Source organism: Malaya genurostris, chromosome 3 (assembly GCF_030247185.1).
Source record: "Malaya genurostris strain Urasoe2022 chromosome 3, Malgen_1.1, whole genome shotgun sequence".
Taxonomy (NCBI): Eukaryota; Metazoa; Arthropoda; class Insecta; order Diptera; family Culicidae; genus Malaya; species Malaya genurostris.
Genome location: NC_080572.1, coordinates 282,731,935 through 282,757,528, shown reverse-complemented (window position 1 = coordinate 282,757,528; position 25,594 = coordinate 282,731,935). Strand labels below are relative to the sequence as shown.

General features: G+C 39.2%; 1 protein-coding gene across 1 annotated transcript; it reads right to left on the bottom strand.

Moving 5' to 3' along the window:
• Nucleotides 1–24,762: 24,762 nt before the first annotated feature.
• LOC131434360 (uncharacterized) lies at nt 24,763–25,272 on the bottom strand. The gene has a single exon (XM_058601028.1). It carries the CDS (start codon nt 25,270–25,272, stop codon nt 24,763–24,765), a length of 510 nt encoding a protein of 169 aa, XP_058457011.1.
• Nucleotides 25,273–25,594: the final 322 nt, after the last annotated feature.

The following is a 25,594-nucleotide window of genomic DNA, read 5'->3' as shown; positions in this document are numbered from 1 at the left end:
TCGGTGACTCCACGTTGTCACACAGCGAGGGTTTCACTTGTAGTCCAGTTAAAAGAAAGTCCATTGGACTATAAACGAAAACTAACTGGCAATATAGCTAAATCACTGTGCCATCAATCAGCGTCATCTCAAGTGAGGTGACGCCACCAGAAGTGAAGAAGAGGAAGAAGGTGAAGAAGGTATTCTTCGAGTGGTCAATCGAACATACGATGTGAGAGCGGCAACAGTAAATAATAAATAATTGATAAACAGAAATTGATTCAAATTCAATTTTTCATCATCTACTACATACTATACTGAATCTTAGTTTTTGCGCAAGCTGAAGATTTTCATACAAAGTGCAACAATTAAATTCATTTTTAGTCACGTGCAGGGCCGCGGAAAGCATCTCCTACGCCTCTGAGGGTAAGACAAATGGCCCGTGGCACGATGTTACACTACACTTTGTCACTTTCGTAAATGACCATATCTCCTTCCGCTTCGTCGAATCCACAAAATTGAATCCATTCTTCAAGACTAGGAAGAAGCGCATTTTACAATTATTCAAATACTAAAGAACACAAATATAAAAAAATGTTACCATTCGGTTTCCTTTGGGAATTGGAACAAAGAATTCTAACACTCAGCAAAAGCGGTCAAAAACATAATTCCTGAACTCAGATGAGAAAACTTTTATCTCATGCGCCATACTTCCCAGAGTTGGCCCCTTCCGACTATCATTTGTTTTGATCGACGCACTTACTACCCAAGTAGCAAATGTAACTTATTGAATTTTCAAGATGTTTTACAATTGATTTAGAAATGTTATTTATGTTAGATATGTTTAGAAATATATATTAAAATTGGTTTTACAACTTATCACTGTTAAGTTTCACAATACTACCGAAAATGTACTGTAGAACAACTTTAGGTACATCTAAAACAATTGTGCAGTAAATCACCAACTTGTTAATTTTTCACTAGAAGCTCTTCATATCGTCATGTAAAACGGGAGTAACTATAACAATTGTGCAACTTATCAAAAACTTTCCAAAAGGCTGTCATAATTGTGCCGGACACAAAATACACACACGTCGATATAAGTTGATATAAATCTCTTGTGGAAGAAAAATTGGTGGAATGAATGATGCTCTCCGCAAGGCAATAAATGTTAAGTTGAATTGATAATCTTGCTGTAAAAAAAATATATCTGCAGAGTCCGTATTGTTTTGGCTGCCTCATGAATTTTTAGACCAGTGTGCGCAGTTTTCTTCAGTTTTAAAAAAAAACATTGATATAAAATTCAAAACTTGCAAAAAAAGTTGTGCAAGATATTTGAATTCAACGTAAAACTTGCAGACATGAGATTATTATCATAAAAGTTGCAGGAATACAGCGTTATATACGCATTGAAACCAAAAATCAATCAGATATTTTGTATTCGGTTTTCATCTCGCTAAAAAAAGAAGCAGACCTGACATCACTTTCCAAAGATATTGAACGAAAAGTTAATTTCATCATAGTTACTCCCATTATTATATATTACCGCTTGTGCAACTTGTTTTTGCAACTCCAGCACACGGACTTGCCAAAAGAATACCTACAGTGCGTATCACAAAAGTCGGGCCCTCTGAGATAAATGACTATACTGCATTGTTGGTTAATTCAACTAGAAGATTAAATCTGATAAAAAACAAAACGTAGAGAATTTCTTTCCGAAATATTAACATGTTAATGTATCCTGCTACTTAGATAATATATGTCATTACGTTGGGTGAACCATTTTCTATTCAACTCACTGTTACAATCGATGCCATATTGGAAAATATTCAAGAACAAATCATTTCGAGATTTTTCAGGTTTAATTACACATTAGTTTGATCAAAATCGTCTGAGAATTTTGAAGAATGTTTGAATACACGTATTTTAAACACCATTCCGATGATTCTCATTCAAAATAATAGACTGTTATTTTCACAGAAATTTGTGTACAATCATCAAAACACTTCATTTTAAAGGCGGTTGAAAATTTCGGGCGTACGAATACATGTTTCACCATAAAAATGCAGTTCGTTGTCGATTTTTCATTTACAAAAACACAAAAGATTAATTCTAAAATATGTGCATTATCATTTTCATGTGCAGATTATTTTACAAGATCCATGTTTGTGTTGAGAGCAGTTGTATTGAAAATCATATGTGAAACTTATTTATAAGAAATTATGTTTGTTATGTTTTTGTAAACGTCATTCTATTTCTTGTTTACATTACTTAGTAGTTTTTTTTTATTCAATATTATAATATAATTTTAAGGCACACTGCTTAAGCTCTAAGATGCCAAGGGTATTTACTAATCTCAATTACGACTAACTTAAAACTAGAATAGTATCATTATGTAATGTAGCGGTAGCGGATTCTCGAGAAGCGATCGGTAGTGGCCGGTGAATTGAATATCGCATGAGGGTCTTCCATATGCCGTTGGCGAAGATCCATGTTGGCCGCATCCTTCGGTCCGTGTGGGTCCGCGGGAAACACCCCCAGGCTACGAAGGCCCGGCGGGTGGCCCGCGTGCTGGTTTTCGACTGGGGCGGCCTTCCGTGGACGATGATGGTGATGTTACGGAAGAGAATGAAAAAAAAAGTAAATATTGTGGAAACGGGGTAAAAAGGGGATGTGGGAACAAAATGTTTGAAAACGATAAAGATCTAATTAGTTGCCATCGAGATGGTGAAGAGACAGGGAAGGGGTAACGAAAAAGTTAGTGACAAAAAAAGATCTTGTTAGTTCCAATGAAGATGGTGGACAGGGACGGGGATCGAGAGAATCGGGCGGATGTTAGTGTCGAAGCTGTAGGTGGAGTTTATACTTTCTGAGCGAGGGATAACACATTACACTTGTATATCAATGTGTTTAAGGTACTGGTATATGAGAAGCATATATAAACTATCCCGACTCGCCAACACATCCCGAACCGGAACCTCAGGCGGTCTACCTCGGGCCCTAAGGGATTCCAGTAGCTTCGACCTGGCGTCACGATACTCTACGCACGACCACACGACATGCTCGATGTCCTGATAACCGTCGCCACAGGTGCAGAGACCGCTCTCCGCAAGCCCAACACGCCGGAGATGTGCGTTGAAAGTGTAGTGATTTGACATGAGCCGCGACATAACACGAATGAAATCGCGACTCACGTTCATCCCCCTGAACCAAGGTTTCGTCGATACCCTAGGGATAATGGAATGTAGCCATCGTCCCAGTTCGCCATTGCTCCATGAAGTTTGCCAACTTTCGAGAGTTTTCTGACGAGAGATACTGAAAAATTCATTGAAGCAGATTGGTCTTTCATAAATATCACCTTCTAATGCGCCCACCTTAGCCAATGAGTCTGCCTTTTCATTGCCTGGAATGGAACAATGCGAAGGGACCCAGACTAACGATATTAAATAAGACCGTTCAGATAAAGTACTCAAATGTTCCCGTATTTTCCCCAGGAAATATGGGGGACACTTTCCTGGCTTCATTGCCCGGAGAGCTTCTATTGAGCTTAGACTGTCCGTGACAATGAAGTAATGGTCTTTGGGCAAGGTTTCAATGATCTCGAGGGTGTACTGAATAGCAGCTAATTCTGCGACGTAAACTGAAGCCGGATCACTGAGTTTGTAAGAAGCGGTGATGTTTTGATTGAAGATGCCGAAGCCTGTGGACCTGTTGATGTTTGAACCGTCAGTGTAAAACACCTTTTCACAGTTGACTGTTCTAAATTTATTATAAAAAATATTTGGGGCCACTTGAGGGCGCACGTGATCCGGGATTCCACGAATTTCTTCTCTCATGGATGTGTCGAAAAACACAGTAGAATCAGAAGTATCCAAGAAATGAGCACGGTTGGAAACAAACGAAGAAGGATTAATATTCTGAGCCATGTAATCAAAATACAAGGACATAAAACGGGTCTGAGAATTGAGCTCGACAAGCCTTTCGAAGTTTTCAATCACCATCGGATTCAAGATGTCGCATCGGATTAGCAATCGATATGAGAGATCCCAGAATCGGTTTTTCAACGGTAAGACGCCCGCGAGCACTTCGAGGCTCATCGTATGAGTCGATTGCATGCAACCTAGGGCAATACGCAAACAACGATACTGAATTCTTTCCAGCTTGATGAAATGAGTGTTCGCCGCGGATCGGAAGCAAAAGCATCCGTATTCCATCACGGACAATATCGTTGTTTGGTATAACCTGATCAGGTCTCCTGGGTGGGCACCCCACCATGATCCGGTTATTGTACGAAGAAAATTGATTCTCTGTTGGCATTTTTGTTTCAGATACCTAATGTGACATCCCCAGGTACCTTTGGAGTCGAACCAGACCCCGAGATATTTAAATGTGAAGACCTGAGCTATGGTTTCACCCCTTAGTTGAAGCTGTAATTGTGCTGGTTCTCGCTTCCTTGAAAATACAACCAGCTCAGTTTTCTCCGCGGAGAACTCGATACCCATTTGAAGAGCCCATGTCGACAAGTTGTCGAGGGTATCTTGCAATGGTCCTTGGAGATCGGCAGCTTTGGGTCCTATAATAGACACAACGCTGTCGTCGGCAAGTTGTCTTAGCGTGCAAGATGTGTTGATACATTCATCAATGTTGTTCCCGTAAAAGTTGTATAAAAGGGGGCTTAAGCATGAGCCCTGAGGAAGACCCATGTAACTGAATCGTATTGTCGACAAATCACCATGCGCGAAATACATGTATTTCTCGGAAAACAGATTATACAAAAAGTTATTCAAAATTGGTGAAAGACCATGCTGATGCAACTTCTCAGATAGGATGTTTATGGAAACTGAATCAAAAGCCCCCTTGATGTCTAGGAAAACTGACGCCATTTGTTCTTTACGAGCAAATGCCATTTGAATTTCGGTTGAGAGCAACGCAAGACAATCGTTCGTTCCTTTGCCCCTGCGGAAGCCGAATTGTGTATCTGAAAGTAAGCCATTAGTCTCGACCCAATTGTCTAGACGAAACAGAATCATTTTTTCGAACAATTTCCGGATACAGGAAAGCATAGCAATCGGCCGATACGAATTGTGATCGGAGGCTGGTTTCCCTGGTTTTTGAATGGCAATAACTCTTACTTGTCTCCAGTCATGTGGGACAATATTATCCTCAAGAAGCCTATTGAATAAATTCAATAAGCGCCTTTTGGCAGAGTCAGGCAAATTTTTCAACAAGTTGAATTTGATTTTGTCTAACCCCGGAGATTTATTGTTACACGATAAAAGCGCAAGTGAGAACTCGACCATCGAAAAAGGTGTTTCGTTTCTGTTTGATGAAGCGACGCGCATGATTGTCTGTTCCGGAACAGAGTCAGGACATACTTTTTAAGCGAAATCGAATATCCAGCGGTTAGAATATTCCTCGCTTTCGTTTGTGGTGTTTTTGTTGCGCATTCGTCGGGCTGTGTTCCAAAGAGTGCTCATTGATGTTTCTCTCGATAATCCGTCTACGAATCGACGCCAATAACCGCTTTTCTTCGCTTTAATCAAGCTTTTCATTTTAGCGTCTAATGCCGCGTAGTTTCTAAAATTATCAGGTGTTCCGTTTTTCCTAAACTCGACAAATGATGAAGTTCTCTCCGCGTTTAATTCTGAGCACTCTTTGTCCCACCACGGGTTGGGGGGACGGATGTTAGTTTTCGCGCCGGGTACACGTTTCGTCTGAGCTTGAGTCGCGGTGTCGAGAATCAAGCCAGCCAAAAACGTGTACTCTTCCTCCGGAGGAAGTTCTTGTGTTGTTTCTAGATTCTCAGATATCAAATTTGCGTAGCATTTCCAATCAATGTTTCGTGTGAGGTCATACGAAACATTGATTGTTTCCGATGGTCTTAATCCGGTGGCGATTGAAATTACGATAGGCAGATGATCGCTACCGTGGGGATCAGGGATTACCTTCCACGTGCAATCCAACCGTAGCGATGTCGAGCAAAGGGATAAGTCTAGCGCACTTGGTCTTGCTGGTGGTGCAGGAATTCGTGTCATTTCTCCCGTATTCAAGATTGTCATATTGAAGTTGTCGCAGATATCATGGATCATAGTTGATCTGTTATCGTCGTGAAGACAGCCCCATCCCGTACCGTGTGAGTTAAAGTCTCCTAAAACCAACGTCGGTGCGGGAAGAAGCTCTATGATATCATTGAGCCGCCGATGCCCAACCGAGGCTCTTGGGGGAATGTAGATGGAAGCAATGCAAAGGTCCTTGCCTTTGATTGTAACATGACATGCGACAACTTCAATACCTGGTATCGAGGGGAGGTTAATGCGATAGAAAGAATAGCACTTTTTGATCCCCAAAAGTACTCCTCCATAGGAATCATCTCGATCCAGACGAATAATGTTAAAATCGTGGAGGTTTAAGGGTATTTCAGAAGTTAGCCAAGTTTCGCACAATGCAAATGCGTCACATTTCAGATTATTTACTAGAAATTTGAAAGGATCTATTTTTGGGATGATACTTCTACAATTCCACTGTATAACAGTGATTGTATCCGTGACCTCGGTGGGTGTCTTAGCCATCGAAGGATACGATCGCTGAAAGAAGGGGCCATTTTGCAGTCAACTGCTTCAAGAATGTTTTAACTGTAGGAATAAAAGCCATTATCAGGCTTTTAAGAGGTTCAGAAATATTGAAAGTAGACATGATCCAGTCCACAATATCAGAGAATTTAACAAACCCAGTATTTGGTAAATTTTCTGACTGATCTTTAGGGACTTTCGGGGGTTTTTAAGTCCCAGGAAGTGATGGAAATTCTTGCTCGGAATTCAATTTTCCAAGGCCTGGAGCTTTTCTCTCTGGTTTTTTGCCATCACTACCAGTTGTTGTAATTTTTCGAGACCCATCAGAGGACATCTTCGAACCCTTACTAGGGAGCTTTTGAAAAGATTTATTTCTTCTCTTTCTGTATGATGAGCTAAGAGGGACAGCCGAAGATGTACCTTCGAGGGGGTCATCATATTCGCTCTCGTCAGTTGCCAAACAAGCGTACAGGTTTACTGGAGGCGTAGCACTCTTCAACATTTCAGCAAAAGAACGCTTTGAATGTTGCTTAAGTGAACGCCTCATCTTATCCTGGCGCAATTTGTACGCGGGACAATCAGAGAGGTCATGCGGCCCCTCCTTACAGTAGAGACACTTTTCATTGTCTCCACTGCAGGAGTTATCCGCATGACTCCCTCCACACTTTATACACCGGGATTTATTGCAACAATGGGATGCTGTATGTCCCAATTGTTTGCAATTAGTGCAGTTCATGACCCGCGGCACAAAAAGGCGAACAGGTAAACGAATTCGGTCCAGGAGGACGTAGTTAGGCAAAGCCGAGCCAACGAAAGTCACCCGATACGAGTCTGATGGGATATAGGACTTAGTGCCATCCTCAGCGGTCGATACTGAACGCAATTGCTTGCAGTCCAGTATCTTAACGTTCTTGAGTAAGGGGTTTTTAAAACCGCCTGCCCCATGCTTAAGAACGTCCTCGCAAGTCAGACTCGGATCGGTGATCACGCCGTCTATCTCGACTTCGCGAGCTGGTACGTATACGCGATACTCCCGCGTGAAATGCTCATTTTGAACGATCTCATTAGCCTGTTTTGCACTGGCTAACAAGACCCTAAGCTTGTCCGGGCGTACTTTTTCAATTTTTTGTACGGTATTGTATCGCGAGGACAGGTCTTCAGAAAGTCTTAGAAGATTCAATTTTTTACCGTTGGCTTTGGTCCGGATGTAAACCGCATACGGTCCGGCCGGGAGTGCAAGTCCATCGGGATAATTTTTTACACGAGATATTTGGCTATAAGATGATTCCATTTTGTCATCTGGAGGGAGGTCAGGCAATTCTGTGCCTTCTGTCATGGCACGGAAATGTGTCCGTGCGGGTAAATATTGGAGGACAAATGTAGTGGTATTGAAGAACAGGGGGAAAAAAGAAAAAGGCAAAAATACTTAGCTTTAGCTCTCAAAGGGTGAACGGCAGACAAGGCCCGGTCCTAGGCAATCGGTGGATATTCCTGATCAATAAAGTGCAAAAAACCTCCTAGAGGAAAAAGCACTTTTTTGCAGTCTCTTTCTGCACTGTACAATGGAATCTTATACGTTTTTTCACTATACACTGTCCAATGTATTTGTTAACAATATAGCAGCAGCGCCCAGCTGGGCGCTGGCTAACGGTACCACACAGTGCTTCTTTACACAACTCACAATTGACCTTGAAGACGGATTAATTCGAACTATCACTCGACCGCACTGATTCAGACAATAGAATACGAAATGACCTTGAAAGCGGAATAAAACAATTTACCGCACCACTGGAGAAACACGAACTTGCGTCCGATCAGCCCGATAGTTGCAGTGGAACTGATTACTTAGTAGTTCTCACGCGTTTCACAATTGTTTTTTCGTTGATTTTATAACTGTCTTTTCGATGGGAGCGACGCATGAATTTTTGTATCAGTTGCACAATCGTTGTGAATAAATGTTCGTAATAACGGATGAACTTAAACGTATGTTGCACAACACAGAAAAATTGCGCTTTTTCCATAACACAACAGTTACTAGAATAGTGATGTAAACTAACTTGATAAATTGCACAATCAGTAGAAATATACAAAATAGCAACTTAACATGCTACTTGGGTAAGCAACACAGATAAAAATATTTTGTGAATTTACATCTATTTTCATGCACATATTTGGAGCAGGTAATTAAACATAAAATTACTTTTCAATTCTGTACGTTTCAATACAATTTAATCGCAAAATAAGCGTTAATTGAAAGATTGAGGAGTTATATTCATTGAAAATTCAATGCAATTCAATTTGTTTTTGCATCGATGAAGGTTTTCAATCAAAATTTCGATTCAACTCATCTCTATTCCATGTTACTATTGATTTACATCTCGTATAAATTTCATTATTTCTTTCTGTGAACATTTCACTAGTTGTGAATATGTGGAATAATGGCTTCATTATTGGATGAGCGGATATTTCCACGTGGTATTCATTAACATTAACTGTTACACCAGGTTTATAATTGGAGGTTTTTTCAATCAACTGGAAAAGCATATTACTTTTTAGATCGAGTTTCCAAGTGAGATGTGAAAATGCCAAATGATAAAGAACAAAATTTAATTCTTTTCTGTATTCACCACCGTCTGCATCACAAACTGAAGACCCCTTCGACGCCACTTGAACAGCCATTGAACATTTTGCAATTGCGCAAAATAATGCACATTCTTCAGAATTAAAACGTTCACTTCTTCCTCTCTCGCTTGGTGGAGAAGCCAGCGAATCACGATACGATGGTATAGATTTAAAACGGTTAGCAACACTCCCGGGCCCGGGGAGGCGAGTGCCCTCAGGGTATCCAAATTCCTGTCGCCATTGTTTGTGTGAAACCTGCCGAACACGACAACAAAGCCTTTTCATGGGCTGCGCCCTTCGTCATGTGTGGAATATTCATATGGCGTCTTTTGTCAGCCTTTCCTCGACCCGACATACGACGTCGTAACCTCTTATAAAGCGCCGTCGGAAAAATTACGGAAAGGTAAAAGTAAAGCCAACTAGGGAATTCCCAAAGCCATTATTATCCCAAACCTTTCCACGGCATTCCGTCACACACACACAAACATACTCACATATGCTCACACTTTGTCTCGCCACCAACCCCAAATTCCACCATCACCGCAAGCTGCATAAATAATGTCAACGCCATTTTGTATTCATCTTCACAATTTTTATGGGGCATGTTTCGCCTTTGACCTCTCCCCTCCCAGACGGGTATTATTATTCATATAGATTGTGATGCCATATATATATTTCCCTTCGTTCCACGGTGCTTCCGGGTCCGGGGTGCGGGTGACGGAACACGGAAAGAGTTTTAGACTAACACTCGAAAACAATAGAGTGAGTGGTTTACTACCCATTTGCAGACGGCCACCCTTTCGCCTGTTGCCCACTTAGGGGATTTCTGCTGCGGCAGCAGGGGGACAAAAAAAAGGTGATGCACTTTTCGCTCCTTACCACCAGAAGAGGAATCTCGGTATTCCCTTTCCTTTCCTTTCCATTCCATTCGCATCACCTCAGCCATCGCCTTTGATAGTCACCACAAAAAACGACGCTTGATTTATGGTGTGTTTATTACATATTTTGTAGTTTCATTTAGTTTTTTATTACCTCACCAAAACCCAACAATGAATGTCCCGGAGTGGTGTTTGGTTCCGAGCCGAACAGCAGCTGCAGCAGGTATCGTTGGTGAAAGAAGCAACTTACGACGATGGCTAAAAGTTGAGTGCATTCATATTTTCCACCTCGGTGATGTGTGTCGCAGCAGTGCTGTGGGGAGGAAGGATGTTCGTCTGAATTCTGTGGCCACACACACAGGGCCCTTCGGGTAGGATCCATTTAGATCGAAAGGATGTATCTTCCGGATGCAACCGTCTGTTGTGGGCAATGAACAATCAAACGGTGCCGTAAATTACGGTGATGCAATGATGATTTCAGTTCTCATCTCCGGCACGGGGTTCGGTTTGGAAAGTTTACAAATGAAATTCAAATTTGCCCAAATTATTACTAATTAAACCGTCGTTTACCGCAAATAATTATCGATATTATGGTCGTTATTGTTTTGATAACGTTCCATCCAGTCATTCGAATTAACATTCTAGCCAATTAGTTGAAAATCAGCATCCGAACAGACGGACCAGTAATTACCGATGCCTTTTTGCCTGCAATTTTCGACTACCATGGGATGTGTGTGCGCAGTGGTGTGAAACCCTTTGCAGCAAACCCCTGGCTTCTGATAGTTGGAAATGATCGGGCCTTCGAAACCAACACCGTTACCTAATGTCGAGAAAGTTTCACCAATCACAATTTAATTCTGTTTTTTTTTAACCAGCTACTACCGCTTCACAGCTCAATGCGTCATGAATTTGAATTTTCTTACCAAAATGTCACAGGCCGTCGATTGGCAGCTGTCGATGTCAGGTCTGTGTGTGTGTGTGTACTTTTCGAAGATATTTGAACGCGCTCAATTTTCTCAGAGATGACTGAACCGATTTTAACAAACTTGGGCTCGTTTGAAAGCTACTGTCGGACCATTGATCAAGTTCGAAGATCAAATGGCTGTGATTTTTGGTTCCAGATATATGATTGTATAAGTGACGTAACCGACAAAGCACGTTGATTTTTATCGCTCTTATATATATAAGGGTGCCAAAATTTTGGGATCACCTCTATTTTCGTTAAGCTCTAGTGCTCAAAAGTTTAAGCACCTCGAAAAAAGCCTTTATGCAAAATTTGAGCTAAATCGGACATGCGTAAGGGGTGCTGCCCGGTGGTAAAGGTTTGATATTTTCGATCTTGAAAAAGCACCATAAGGGGGAGTACATGAAATTTCTAAAATCGAAATTTTTTTTTTGATGCCGAAGCCCTTAAAACTGCATGAAACATCGATCCCAAAAAGTCGACTTTTTCAAAAAATTTTTTTTCGAGATAACACTAAATCTCGACGTTTCATGCAATTCTAAGCCTTTTGGCATTAAAAATTTTTTTTCGATTTCGAAAATTTCATGTACTCCCTCCTATGGTGATTTTTCAAGATATATGAAAATTCCACTAAGTGGACTAAGAAGGCTTTTTTTTAGATTAGCATCACTGTTCTCATACAAATAGGCAACGCAAATGTCAAGCACTAGTTTGGAAAAATGATGCTGACTGTGTGACATAAACACTGAAGCATGCTTTTGTGAACTACTCGAATCAATCTGAATCAATTGGTGTCAAAATTAGTATCCAAATTTATTTAATAAAAGTATGAAACATATTTTCATGAGACTGTTATGAAAGAAGAGAAAGGCATTATCACACCACTAGGTGGATTAAGAAGGGTTTTTTTTTTTCTATTTCAATTATTATTTTCTATTTCATTTTTGAATAATTTTTTCAGTGCTGATTAAAAGATCAACTTGCCCTTAGAACCTGATCACCCAAGTTCATCCAGAGATAATATAAATCATTACCTAGAAGCGTTTAAAATTTCGGAAATTCCGAGCCTCGGTAAACTAAAATGAATGGCGAATTTCAGTGTAGTAAACACTCACACCCAGCGAGCGAATGAATGTAACTTTTAATTTTGTCATCCAATCGCTACTAGCGGCCTCTAGCGCAGCAAGAGGTTGACTGAGAAAAAACTGAGTGTCGGTGCCTATATTCATAGACTGCCTAGAACGATGCTGTATTTTCTTCTGCAAGACGCGAAACCTCTTTGTACCGATCGAAGTAGATTAAAATGCTACGAAATGAAATTCAAGATGTAAGCATTGATCGGAACCGTCGGCCGTGCCAGAGAAATCAGGTGGATGACATCATTATGGCATGCTGTGATTGGTTCGTGAAAACACATGTTCAATCAAAACCAATGTGTTTTTAGTTAAATGTTTCCGAATCGATTGGTTGTTAAATTATATCGATCCATCAACAAATGACTTAATATCTTAGTAAAAAATTATGACAGAAAAAAAAACTTTTGAAACTTTTAATTGACATCTGGCTCCGTGTAGTGAAGAGTAAGGCATTTTTAATGCCAAAATCCTAACTTAAACTCGAACTTAGCCGATTTTTTTTAAAGGCCATAGAAAAAACTTAAACCCGAACTTAGCCGATTTTTTTAAAAGCCATAGAAAAAATTTAAACCCGAACTTAGCCGATTTTTTTTAAAGGCCATAGAAAAAACACGTCAAAAATTTAGAAATAGATTTGGAAATCATGTTGTCGAACTTACTTAACATTTGTAACTTCATCTTGATGCTAGCATGGGTTTTGTACCTAGGGCGCACAGCGCATTTTGGTATTCTTTACGTGGCGTCGTCGACTAGTCAGTGCATAACAGTTTATGTTGAACTGTTATACCACCTAGCAGATCATGAAGTAGTCTATTTCCGATGGAAAATTAGGCAGTTTTGGATCAACTCTCACTGGTATCTATTGTCAGCAATGAAAAACCACATTCCGCGTATTTTTTATATTTCCTATATACACACGTTTCCTATCGTCAATTTTGGTTATTCGAATCATTGCAAGCTTTCGAATAAGCTACCACTTTGCCTTGTCACTTCCGGACGTTCAATCATGTTCCTTTAATGAACTAAATTGCACACTAACCACTTCATTACGGAAGCCGGCTCCAGCTCTAGGAACCGACCTGCCATACTGACGCCTCCGTTTATCATTTATTTTACACCCGAACCGACAAATTTGACTCCTCCGTCTGAGCTCGTATCCGGGGACAGCCTGCGTCCTGTCCCTGGGGGTTAGAAATAAATTCACTCAAATGCAATTATTAAAATAACCGCACGTAACTCCCTTGCGCCGCCAGACGATATCCTTCCTCCCGGTGGTACATCTTGTCAGTTCCGAAAACCAGCCCACAAATGACCAACTGCAGCAGTTTGACCTCTGTCAAAGCCCTTTAATTAACAACTTCAACACCCATTACTTCGAAATTCACTAGATTCTACACTTGGTAGTGGGGAGGAAGGGGGGGGGGGGGGAGGGAGATTCAGCCACCGAGAGTTTCACCACATGGAGGCGAGAGGTCATCTACAGTTCGTTCCGAGCTTGTTTCATATGTTATGAACCTCCGGGCAGACTGACCACTCCTCCCAGTGGGGACCGAAGGGCAAACAGGCCAAACCGGTTGGTGTTGCCAGATTCTCAGCAGCAGCAACAAAATCATAACCATTCGAAGCCCATTCCCGTCGGCCTCACAAAACACGGTCGCTTTAGCATCGAAACCCGAAAGACCATTTCAATTAAAGGAATTTATTAAATGTTGATACCCACCACCGACCGCACTGGTCCCGACGTCGGTGCTGTTGTCGTCGTCGTCGTCATCGAAGTCAACTGGACGCTTAAAAACAGGGAAACCCTGAAAGATCGGGTTGGGGAGGATTGGTAGTGAAACTGTTCTTAGGCAAAGATCATCACCACCATTACAGGGCCAGTGGCTAATGAAGAGAAGAGAAATCTATTGCATCTGCAGCAGCAGCAGGAGCAGCAGTACCACTATGGCAATGCACAACTGCATGTGAAACTGCTGCCGATGTTTCGTGCGGCTCGAATAAAGTTAGGTTTCTTTGCATCCAGACGACAGGGCAAAACAGGGCTGCTGGTGGCCGGACGGGTGGCAAATCGTTCTCAATCATTTCAAGCGACAGCGCGTTCCGTCCACTTCCGGTTTCGAAGTCGGAAATCGTGTGTGTGTGTGTGTGTAGGTATGTGCAAATAAGGCTGTTCGCATCGAACAATGTGCAAGTGTTCAATTAAAACTGAATTAATATTTTATTAAGTTTGCAATGAACTCACCGAGACTGGGTTGATTTCAGTTGTTCCGGACTACCGCCGGACAGGACAGGACGGCTCAGTACGGTCATTAGGGTGGGACGTGGAAATTTTGTTCTGGTTATCGGACCACTTTTTCGATGATTTTTACGGATTCCCCGAACTTCAGAATCGCAAGGGTTTTAATTATTTTTTCATTGGTTTTGAGTGCCACTCTAAACTCTGTTCATGTCTAGATTATTAAAAGATAATTATTGTGAATGTAGCCCAACAATAGATGTGCGATTGATTTCTCAAGTGCCGATTGAACTCATTCATAGACTTTCCTAGACATAGACCGAGGTAGAACTGTATATTGTTGTTTAGTCCTGCTAGAGTCCTGATTTATAAGCGTGTTCGTTTAGGCCTCCCGGTAGGGTAGGCGGAAGAGAAATATTTTTTCGAATTAAATACTGATGCCAGTGGGCATTTGAAAAGCCCTGGGCACTTGCAAAACGAATTAAATATGCAGGATGGTGGTACTGTCGATTCATTTATGAGTTTCAATTCTCAGCTCTTATTATCGTCTATTCGGAATATGTATGTGCTGTTTGGCTTGCCGGAAGAAACGTCACACAAATGGTAAGCAAACAATAAGGCTTGATCAGAATGAAACAATTGCTAATTTTCACGTGAAAAACAAAATAAACCGAAGAGGAAGTGTTTTGTAAACAGCTCTTTGTCGGAGCTACTGAGTAGAGATTGTCGGGTCTCGGATATTTGTACCCGAACCCGACGGGTATCTGCGAAACTCTTAAAGAGCAAAATTTAAATTTTCCAAAAGCAAAAATTTCACTGATTCGTGCGTCCTCTACAGTGTGCACTGTGATACTTTGACTTGGTTAAAAAGAACATTTTTCGTGATTGATTTTCTTATTGAGATGGTTCCCCTTCCACACAAAAATTTGCTCTATGAGAGAAATTGTCACTCCCGAAAATTTGCTATTGAGAATTCTAAATTTGATATTACTATTAACTGCACTGGTATTGCAAATTTTGACGTAGGATAACTTTCTTCTTTGATTTCTATATAGCAGTGCGATTTCAAAATACGGAAAGTATGGTAACGGCTCCCTATTTCATCTGAGCTCCTATGTCCATCTCATCTCTTCACCTCATTACTTTGAACATGAATAATATCTTACAACGTACCCGAACCAAACTGTAGAATGTTTCGAAATTATTATTCAAGCTATAGTCACACTTTCTCATTGGAAAAAATGGTTTTAAATTCTTCGGTGATCGTTTTTTCATTTAAAACAAACTCACTTTTCAATTTAGGATACATTTTCGTTTCAAGATTCATAGTTCGTCATGTTTCTGAATATCTACTAATCGATTCGTCTCAAAACATGATCACTATTTCGCACAATTTTACTTCTATTGAAATCTGGATGACTTCATAATTAGCAATGTTCACTTGCCATTTGTTTAATTAACGATTAAAAACTTCCAAGATTACCCGACAAGCAATACAAGATTTACACTTGATTGCGCTTTGTTTTCATCTCATTTGGTTTCGCAAAGTTTCCAAGTTTTCTCATGACGCTACAAAAAAAATTGTTTCCCTTTTTCAAATAATCATCAACAAGCAGAGCTAATAAAAGTCGTTTTCATTGACTGAAAAATATACGAAAATGACAAGAAATTACTGTCACTCTCAGCGACGACACGACCAGAAACTCCGAATAAAAATCGGAATAAAAAGTGTTCGTGTGATTTACCACCAATCACCACAGCATTGAGTGTCCCCTTAAAAATGATACAAATAATCTTTTCGAGCAACACTGTTTTGGTTGCTACGACGTCACCTTCGTCGCCATGCACCTCGAATAAACAAACATGCAAGAATGGAAATGGACGTTCAGGTAAAAGTTACAATTATTGCAATATTTGTTTCAAATAATTTAGCATTTTACTTATTTTCTTGCCAATGATTTTACTATTTGTGCAAATAGTAATCTGCTCGGTGACGGAATCAATGGTTGCAGCATGAAATATTTCGTAAAATCTGGAACTATGCAATATGACGTGTAAAGAAGTTCGATTCAAAACGAATAGACAAGACGTCTTTTTAGATTACATTAACGATCATGGATTAATAATTGATGCCAGTTACGAAAGCGATTTTCCCGAAGCGTTATAATAAATCTCTACAAAATGTTGATAAATTTGTGTGCCCTCTTCGTCGAAATTTAATGTTTGACAGTTAATAGTCATTTCAAATATCTTTATCGTTAATGTGAATTGATTTAGTCTCTACACAAGGAGCTTGATTATGCACATCATAAGAGAGAGAACAGAACAATGAAATAAATTCAAAGCAGATATATATTCGCAAATAAATTTTGAACGTTCCGCAATTTCAGAATAGCTCTTTTCCTTTTAATTTTTAACATCTTCTGATCAATAACAAGACACGATAACCATTATTAATATGTACCTCAACAATTTTAACCTAATATTTTGAATGAACTGATTTATATATGCATTAATATATCTTTATAAAACTTAGCACTTATACTACTGAGCATGATAGAGGCTAAATTATTTGGTGTTAAATCCGTTGTGCGTAATCTCATTTGATTTTATTAATATAACGTCAGGTTACAGTCAGACATAATTGAACACTCAAGAATAATAAGTGACATTGTGACACAACAAAGGTGGCAACGATTTACATTAACTTTTACCAAAAAGCATTTTTGTCGTTATCTCGGGTTTTTCTTTTTTCTGTTTTTATACTGCCCCGTCAATTTATTAGGGTTAAGTGACGTTCTACACGATTATCAAATGCGTAACTAAGGTTACGGTATCTGTTTTTATAAATACAACAGTTCAGTCTGGGCTGCCAGTTTCAAACTTATTTCAAACGGTTTGATCTTGACGTTTCGAGTTACTGAGGGGTAGTTAAATTTGTGAGACAGTTTTGAGAGGCGAGTGGCAGGTCGTGTCGTCGCTCTCAGCTTCGCCTGCAAACTATGAAAAGGAAATCCATGTCCAGTCATTGACATAAGCGGACCAGTAGTATCAAAATTGTGGTCTTTCTTTAAATTGCCTTTTCAGTCATTTGCAGTTTTCAGTGAAAATCCCATAGTACGCAATGTCGATATTCAACCGAAGCTGTGAGAATCGAAAATGAAAAAAAGGTGTCACAATAACTTTTGCCTGTTGGTGCTCGAATTTGTAGTAGTTTTGGTTTCCAAAGAGGTTCTGGGATGTAATTACTTCGATTTGCCATATTTTAGTCACTTTTTATAGCTAAGCGTCACGGATTTTCAATACATCGATGAAAGAATGAGAATTGAAATTCTGCTGTTGCTCCCTGAAAACGTTAGTTTGGTTTCGTCTTGTCATAGAGGAAAGAGTGACGTTGGCAATTATGCTCTCTCATTTTTTCGATGAGCAACGAAAATGATTCGTCTCTCTTCGTTTGTACTGGTGTCGATCATTTACGAATGAGACAGTAAAACATTGAAAATGAGACTGCTGGAATAGTTTCTTTCATTGAGAATGCGTGACAATTTTAAGCTCTGTCAGCAAGTATATTTTTGGTATCCGTGATAGTAGTTTAATTATTATGTTGATATTAATATTTCAATAAACGAATATTACTAGAAAGTGCGTGTTAAATACTAACGAAATAACCATTGTGGCAAATCTAGTAGCACTGGTTTCTTTCCGCTATATGTCTACATAATGTTAAGTGAGGGTGCGTCAGCGGCTGTGCCCAGAGATGCCAGATATTTTGTCGTGAATACGACTTACTTTACTATGGGGCGCCTTTTCAAAATTAGCCTTATGGGAGAATGGGCAGAACTTAATCGTGAATATCTCGACTTGTATTAATGGCAGCAACATAATTCTTTCACTATTTCATCAGAAAGCAACATAATTCTTTCACTATTTCATCAGAAATGTGAGATAACCACAAACAACTCAAAAATTAAGTTTTCTGACAATTTTAAAACAACGCGGAAAACTCTTTACTTTTGCTTGGGTTTTCTGCGCAAGGACAACGATTTTGAGGTAGTCAGGCACTTATCTTCAACTGTACGTTATAAAAGGGGAACCATGGCCGAAAATCGATCATTTCGTCTTGTGCGTTGGATGGAAGCAGACGTTGGGGCGAGAAGATGCATTCAAACAGCGTCATCGGAGAGAGCACCTTCTGCGTGGTTCAAAACCTCAAACGCTCAGGTCGTAGTTCTCATTTGTCTTCCAGTCGTCAAGGCGAGTAGACGCATTAAACCGGTTTCGGATCATTTGGCACTACGAGCAAATGCAAAGCAAAGCTTCAATTCAAGCAAGAACGATTGCCTAGTAGCTAAGTTTGCATTGGAGAGAAAGAAAACAAGAAAAGAAAAGTGGACAACATTATATAAAATCAGCCGTTATTATGGCTCCAAATATTATTTAAGGAACTATTAAGATTACTTCTTTGCAAATCGAAGGTAGAAATCATCAGTTTAGTGAAAATACAAAATAATTTGATTTGCTTCGTGCACTTTTCGCTGTGCGAAAATTGTTCGAGATAAATGTTCCTAACTGTGCTAAATATCCTAGAGAATTCCACAATTTGGGCCTTCTAAAAGGCAGAAATGAATCCTGTACAGCATCTTGATAGTTTCTTTCAATGAAATATGCAACTCCGAAATAAGATAATCGACGTCAAAAATCGTTGAAAATTTTAGTAATGAATTGGGGAAAGTTTCGCAATTCACACAATCGATCAACTATCAATTCGAATTCGAAAGTGTAAAGAAATCGTGTCAGTTTTATTCGTATTCACGACATCCAGTTATGTCTCTGACATTACACACCTGTACTTTTTCTAAAAAATATGTATCTGCTCTATCTGTTCTCACTAATAAAATGAATCAGTTCAAATTGGTTTAAAATTTTGATATAAATGTTTATCAGTGTTCATCATCAAATATTTACATGAAAGATTTCCATTTTAACATGTGATTTGTAAGTTGATTTATAAACTTTCAAAGAAGTACTGCAATCAAATACTATCAGATACTCAGAGAGAAAATTTTTACTTCTCACTTTTTATAAACCTTTACAAATCTGTATCAAATTAAGAAAATCTGTATAAAATCTTAATTTGAAACGAAAGATAACGAAAACGATAAAAAAAATTTTAAACGTCGAAATGATTCCAAACTGTTTCTAAAAATATCATGTGTTGTCTCATAGTTGACATCAGGCCCTTTTTAAGGAAAATTCTGACATTTTGAACCTGAAAATGTAATAGTGTAATATTTTCGTTTTGATTGCTGTCGCCATTACTAATTTATGGGATAAATAAAGGACCAACGATAGGATGAATATAAAACCTTTGAGGTGAAATTAGGAGCACAGTAGCGAACATATCAGAAGTCTTTTTAGCTGATTTTTTAAACATTATCTTAATTTCCAAGGAATGTGAATAAATTCTCAATGTGGAGCAAGGCAAATTAAGCAAAAATATGAAAAAAATCGTAGTGATTTTTGCGGCTAAATCAGGTTTTTAAGGTAACGTCCTTACAAATGAGATGAAATAGGGAGCCCTTCAAAAAGATAAAATCGATTCGATTAGATGATGGCACTGCTGAGTCAAAAAACTTCGTTTATCTGCTTAAAATGAGAATGCACAGTTCATGTTCAAATGATGATCACTCGGTACTCATTTGATAGTTTTCATTGTATGGTAGTCAGTGAAAGAATACTATAATGTAATCGAATATTCACTCAAATCACATACACATTTCGAAAGAAGCACTCAACTGTTAAAACACAAAGAAATCACATTCACTCTTTATCATGAGCTATAATGAACTGGTGGCCGAACAAACCTTTGACTTTGTTTGAATTTTTTTTACGAGCGGGGTATTTTCGCACGCAGGTAGTGTGTATTTTGAGTGCCTATTACTCAGTGATTTGTTGATGGATTTATATAATTTGACCTCCAATCGATACAGAAACATTAGACCTATACAATTATATCTCCGGTACCGGAAATGATCGTTCGGTTTTGATTTAAATCCCAAGAGTAGCCTTCAAACAAACTTAAGCTTGTTAAAATCGGTTCAGCCATCTCCGAGAAAATTTTCCGGAGAGGAAAATCTTTGAAATGTTCACACACATCACATACATAAAGAGAGACATTTTCCGATCTCGTCGAGCTGAGTCATAACATAACACTAGAAAAACTTCGTGCTCAGTAATTGCAACTGGACGTGATTTGATGGATGGCTCTACCTCGGTAGGTGTTTACGTTTTTCTTATTCATGGTTTCTGTTTTTCCGAAAAATGGAACCAGCGCACTCACGCATAGACAAATGTGATCACCAGTTCATTTTACATCGTCACTCTTAATTGTGCTACACTCAAATAAAAATTCACGTTCGATTCACTTGAAAAACCATGTAAAATGGTTTCAATTGTCGAATTGAATATTTTCCGTTATTAGTTGCTTTTCATTTTCAGAAATGGAAATTCTACGCTAATTTTTTTAAATTTTATTTTTCATTGGATAGATTTATATAAAAATCTGAAATCTCTCTTTTTTGATTTCAACCAGTATATAAAATAGTAATACTCTGGTATCTAAATCGCATGTCTGTAAAATCGAAAAAAACATTTTTTTCCTACGGGACTCGTAGGGTTTTACACTTTCGAAAAATCATATTTTTTCTTTGTTTTTTTTTATAGTAAAACATTTCAATAATGATTTGTTAAATTTTCAAGTCAATCGAAGCAGAATTCTTGGACCTGTACGCCGAGCTCTAGCTAATTCGCAGCATAAGGTAAGCAAAGATAAAGCCCCATGAATTCCAGAGTTTTATTCCGATAGACTTGAAAATTTGGTATAATATTCTTTTTTAATTATAAAAAATGTAAAGAAAAAATAAATGATATTTTTGAAGATTTAGACCCTATCGACCCCTTAAAGCACACATAGCTTGAAGCATCGTTTAGCTGAAGGTTATTGTTGGAAGGGAGTCTTGCATTCCCGTGGCATATGCGTAAGCACGTTGGCTTACGGATCCACCCAACCCATTTAGTCTTCTCTTCAGCAACAACAATAATGTAAAGGCTACTCGTTGTATAATTTCAGGGCTACGGTAAGTCTACCCGCTTTCCTTGGTAAATCTTTGAACTGATGGTGAAAAAAATAAATCATAAAGAGCAAGGTAACTTAATTACTTTACCATGAAGAAAAATACCGCGAAAACTCATGGTGTTTTAGTGCCATTGAACAAACATGCTGAAAGTGGTTGACGCTGTTCGAAATGGAAATTTTGAACTTGGAAGATAAGGTACGTCTCTGACTACCGAAAAAGTTCTAAAATGCAGACTTGGTGACGTTGCACGATGAAGATCCGTTCTAAACACTTCAAAAACAGTTCACTACCTGTAGGAATCGGTTTTTCGATGGTCGGAAAACGCTCCAGGGCCGTCATATCTTACTATCTTAACGACAAAGTACAATACAAGACTTCATGTTCCGTAAGTCGAAAAAAACTGAAATTGAACGTTCTGCCCCACCCGTCATTTTTACGGGAAACTGCTCCACATGGTTTTCCAGAACGGTACTTTGAAAATTGCGAAATGATCAAAAATCGAATCGATTAATTCATCGAATCGAAATAAAAATAATGTTTTTAACGCAGTTTCTACCCTTTACCAGAGAGATGGCAGAAAGTGGTTGATAACGATGGGCAATACTTTGAGTAACGGTACAGTAATGAAATGCTCATAATAAATCACGGAACAATGCCAAAACAATGTCTCCAATCAATCCCAACACCAGATAACAAAAGTGGAATTGTGCTTTTCTTTATTCAAGCGAACTCCCTAATGCTATCGATATTTCAGATTCTATCATACCTTATCAAATTACAATTATAAGTTCATCGCTACGGAAAATTGTTTACTTCTCCGAAGAAAACAAATCTTACCAACGATTCCGATACAACCGTCATAATATTCCGCGTCGTTAACAGATTTTTCGGTTCAACGATTAAACCCAACGATTATTTTTTCTCCTAGCAAACGTGCCACTCCGCTTCATCCATAATCGGCCTCCTCATTAAAAAATAAACACTTGTAAGTGGCCCTCCTTCAGTACGTGACTGAAATTTCGGTCGAATTAAACGCCAATTAAATGAATTATCCCTCCAATTAATTTCCATCCATCCTACTAATAACAACAACAACAATTACAACAGACCAAAGGAAACACTAAGAAGTGGCATCGATAACCGTCCTTGATTGGGTCCGGCGAAAAAAAATTGGGCTAGATTGGGATTTTCCCCCACTCAATGTCATTTTAATTTTTTTTTTCTCGGTTCTTGTTCATCTGCAATCCACGCTGGCTGATGCTGCGTTCCATCACCCGAGTCCGAGTGGATGCGGGAAGGTTTTTTCACTTATCCGGTTTATTTTTGAGAAGGATTATGAATTAATATAATAAAATGTCAGTTTTGCAATGACTGAGCGGAAACATATATTGGAGAAGCCAAATGAGTGAAAAACTAACAGAAAAGATGATTTATTGGAAAAAGATACGCTCAGAGACAGGACTCGAACCTGCGTTGCATCATCTTTTCTGTTAGTTTTTCATTCATTTGGCTTCTCCAATATATGTTTCCGCTGAGTCATTTCAAAACTGAACTTAGTTATGGCGGCTTTACGTCAAACCAACTATCAAAAATAAATCGATAATAAAATATGTTTATGTTAACTGAACGCAGTTCAGTGTAATTTGTACTTGCTTTAGTACATTCGCGAATATCTCCTATTACTGAACGAAGCAAGATATTTTATGCTTTAGCGGCTCGTAAATAAGCTCATAAATTTACAAACATATTTTGAATAGTCTGAGAAAATCACGAATAACTCAAACTGTTTTCACAATCGGCCAGCATAAAGAAAGAACATTCCTGACACGTGATAGCGTTTCTCAACCACGAACGACGAAGCGAGTGACATGCCTGGTAGGAAGGGTGAAAATTAGTTTCTGCATAATTATTATAGTTTAGTCAATAGCTGTAACTAAATTGCAAGACTAATAGTCACTAGCTGACGAATAAAGAAGATAGTATGCATCATGTTCGTCAGAATTTAGGGATGCTTCAAACGCTACACGTCTATGAAAGACACAAATCCGTTTATGTTTCTTGTTTCGTGAGGGTCCAGGGCACAGCGGTAACGTTTAAACGTTCGAACCCGTTGAATCTTGTAAAATAACAGTTCTTTTATTGAATAATGATTCCTTCATGGATAGAATATAACAATTAATTCACCTCCAAGTTTTACTGAGCAGAAGGTACATGAAGAAGTTTCAGTTACGGGAATAAAAATTATCGATGTTCTTGCAATTATATTTAGACTCATTCTCCTTCAAAATTATATACAAGTTTTCGTTTCCATGACCATGTTCATGTATTCCATGTCGTTGTACGATCCTTTCTAACCATTTCATAATTTTGACGTTTCCAGTAGATTTTGCAAATAAGTGATTCTTCAATAGGTTAAAAATTGGAATGTACAAAGCTTACAAAAGAGTAACGGATGTAACGCCTCGTAACGCCTGTACCTTTTGAAAATGTAACACATATAACGTTCTGTAAGTTTTGCATGTAACGATTTATAATACCTCTAACTTACCATAAAGTAACACATGTAACACTTCGTAACGCCTATAACTTACAAAAAAGTAACGCTTGTAACTTACAAACGAGTAACGCTTCATAACGTCGATAACGCATGTAACGTTTTTTAACGCCTATATATCACAAGAAAGTAGCGCACGTAATGCTTTGTAACACCCAAAACTTATTAAAAGTAAAGCATGTAGTGCTTGTAATTTACAAATGAGTAATGATTTTAACGCTTTGAAACGCCTATGACTCCTAGAAAGTAACACATGTAACGCTTCATAACGCCTATAACTTACAAAAAAGTAACGCATGAAACGCTTTGTAAGTTATAACAAAAAAAGTAACGCATGTAACGTTTTTTATCGCCTATAACTTACAAAAAAGTAACGCATGTAACGTATTTCAACGCCTATATATTACAAAAAAGTAACGCATGTAACGCTTGTAACATACAAACGAGTACGGCTTCGTAACGTCGATAACGCATGTAACGATTCATAACGCCTATATCTCACAAGAAAGTAACACATGTAATGCTTCGTAACACCCAAAACTTATTAAAAGTAACGCATGTAAACAGGAACAGGGCAGGTTTTTTAGGGTGTGGAAGAGGTTGGCGTCTTTCAGGAAGTTGATGAGGATAATTTCGGCTGCCGGTCATTCTATAAGATGTTTCTTATAGAGTTTTTGATGTCATACTGTTACTGGAGGTTGTGCAATTCCGGGCAGTTGACTAGTATGTGCTCCATAGTGCTGCAGGTGGAGCACATAGTTGGTGGATGCCTCGAGACGTAATGCTGATGGGTGAGACGTGTGTGACCCGTGCGTAGCGGTGACAGGACTCGTTGTTCCCGGCGGTCGGTGCGATCTGTCCATTTGGACAGATCCCCCTTGATCTTGAGCAGGAGGCCCCCGGATGATCGCCAGTGTCGTACGAAGTTATCCGTGAGCTTAGTTCGAATGTCGGTTGACGGGACTGCGGATCTAATCCGAAGGCTTTTTCTGCCCATAGCCGCGAGTAAGTCTGCCTCTTCGTTACCCGGGATCCCGCTATATCCAGGAATCCAGCATACTGTGACGTTTCTGCCACAGTTTTCCTCGATCGCCTGGACAAATGGGTGTCTGGATCTTCCCGTCTCCAGAGCAGTGATTACTGCTAAGGAATCGGATAAGATCACCGCCTCTGGTCTGGTTGGTCTGGTTGGTACCATGGTCTCTTCCAAACTCGGTATAGACATGCCAGTTTCGGGATGTTTTTCCCGTTGAAACTCCTGTACAGCGACTTAGCCATTTGCAGTCTTTTCCAGTGGTTCGTTCTAGGTAGCCCAGGGATCTGCGGAGGAAGCCGAAAACCAGCGGAATGGGAGCAAACCCGACTCTACGCAGGCGGCTGTTGCTGGGGTACTTGGGAGCAAGTTTGAGGCGTATCTGACGGCTCTGTTGTAAGCAGGGCCCAAAACCCTGAGCAGGGTGTCCATGCTTACAGCCGTCGCCTCTATCCCGTAGTAAATGCGACTCCAAGTTAGGGACTTG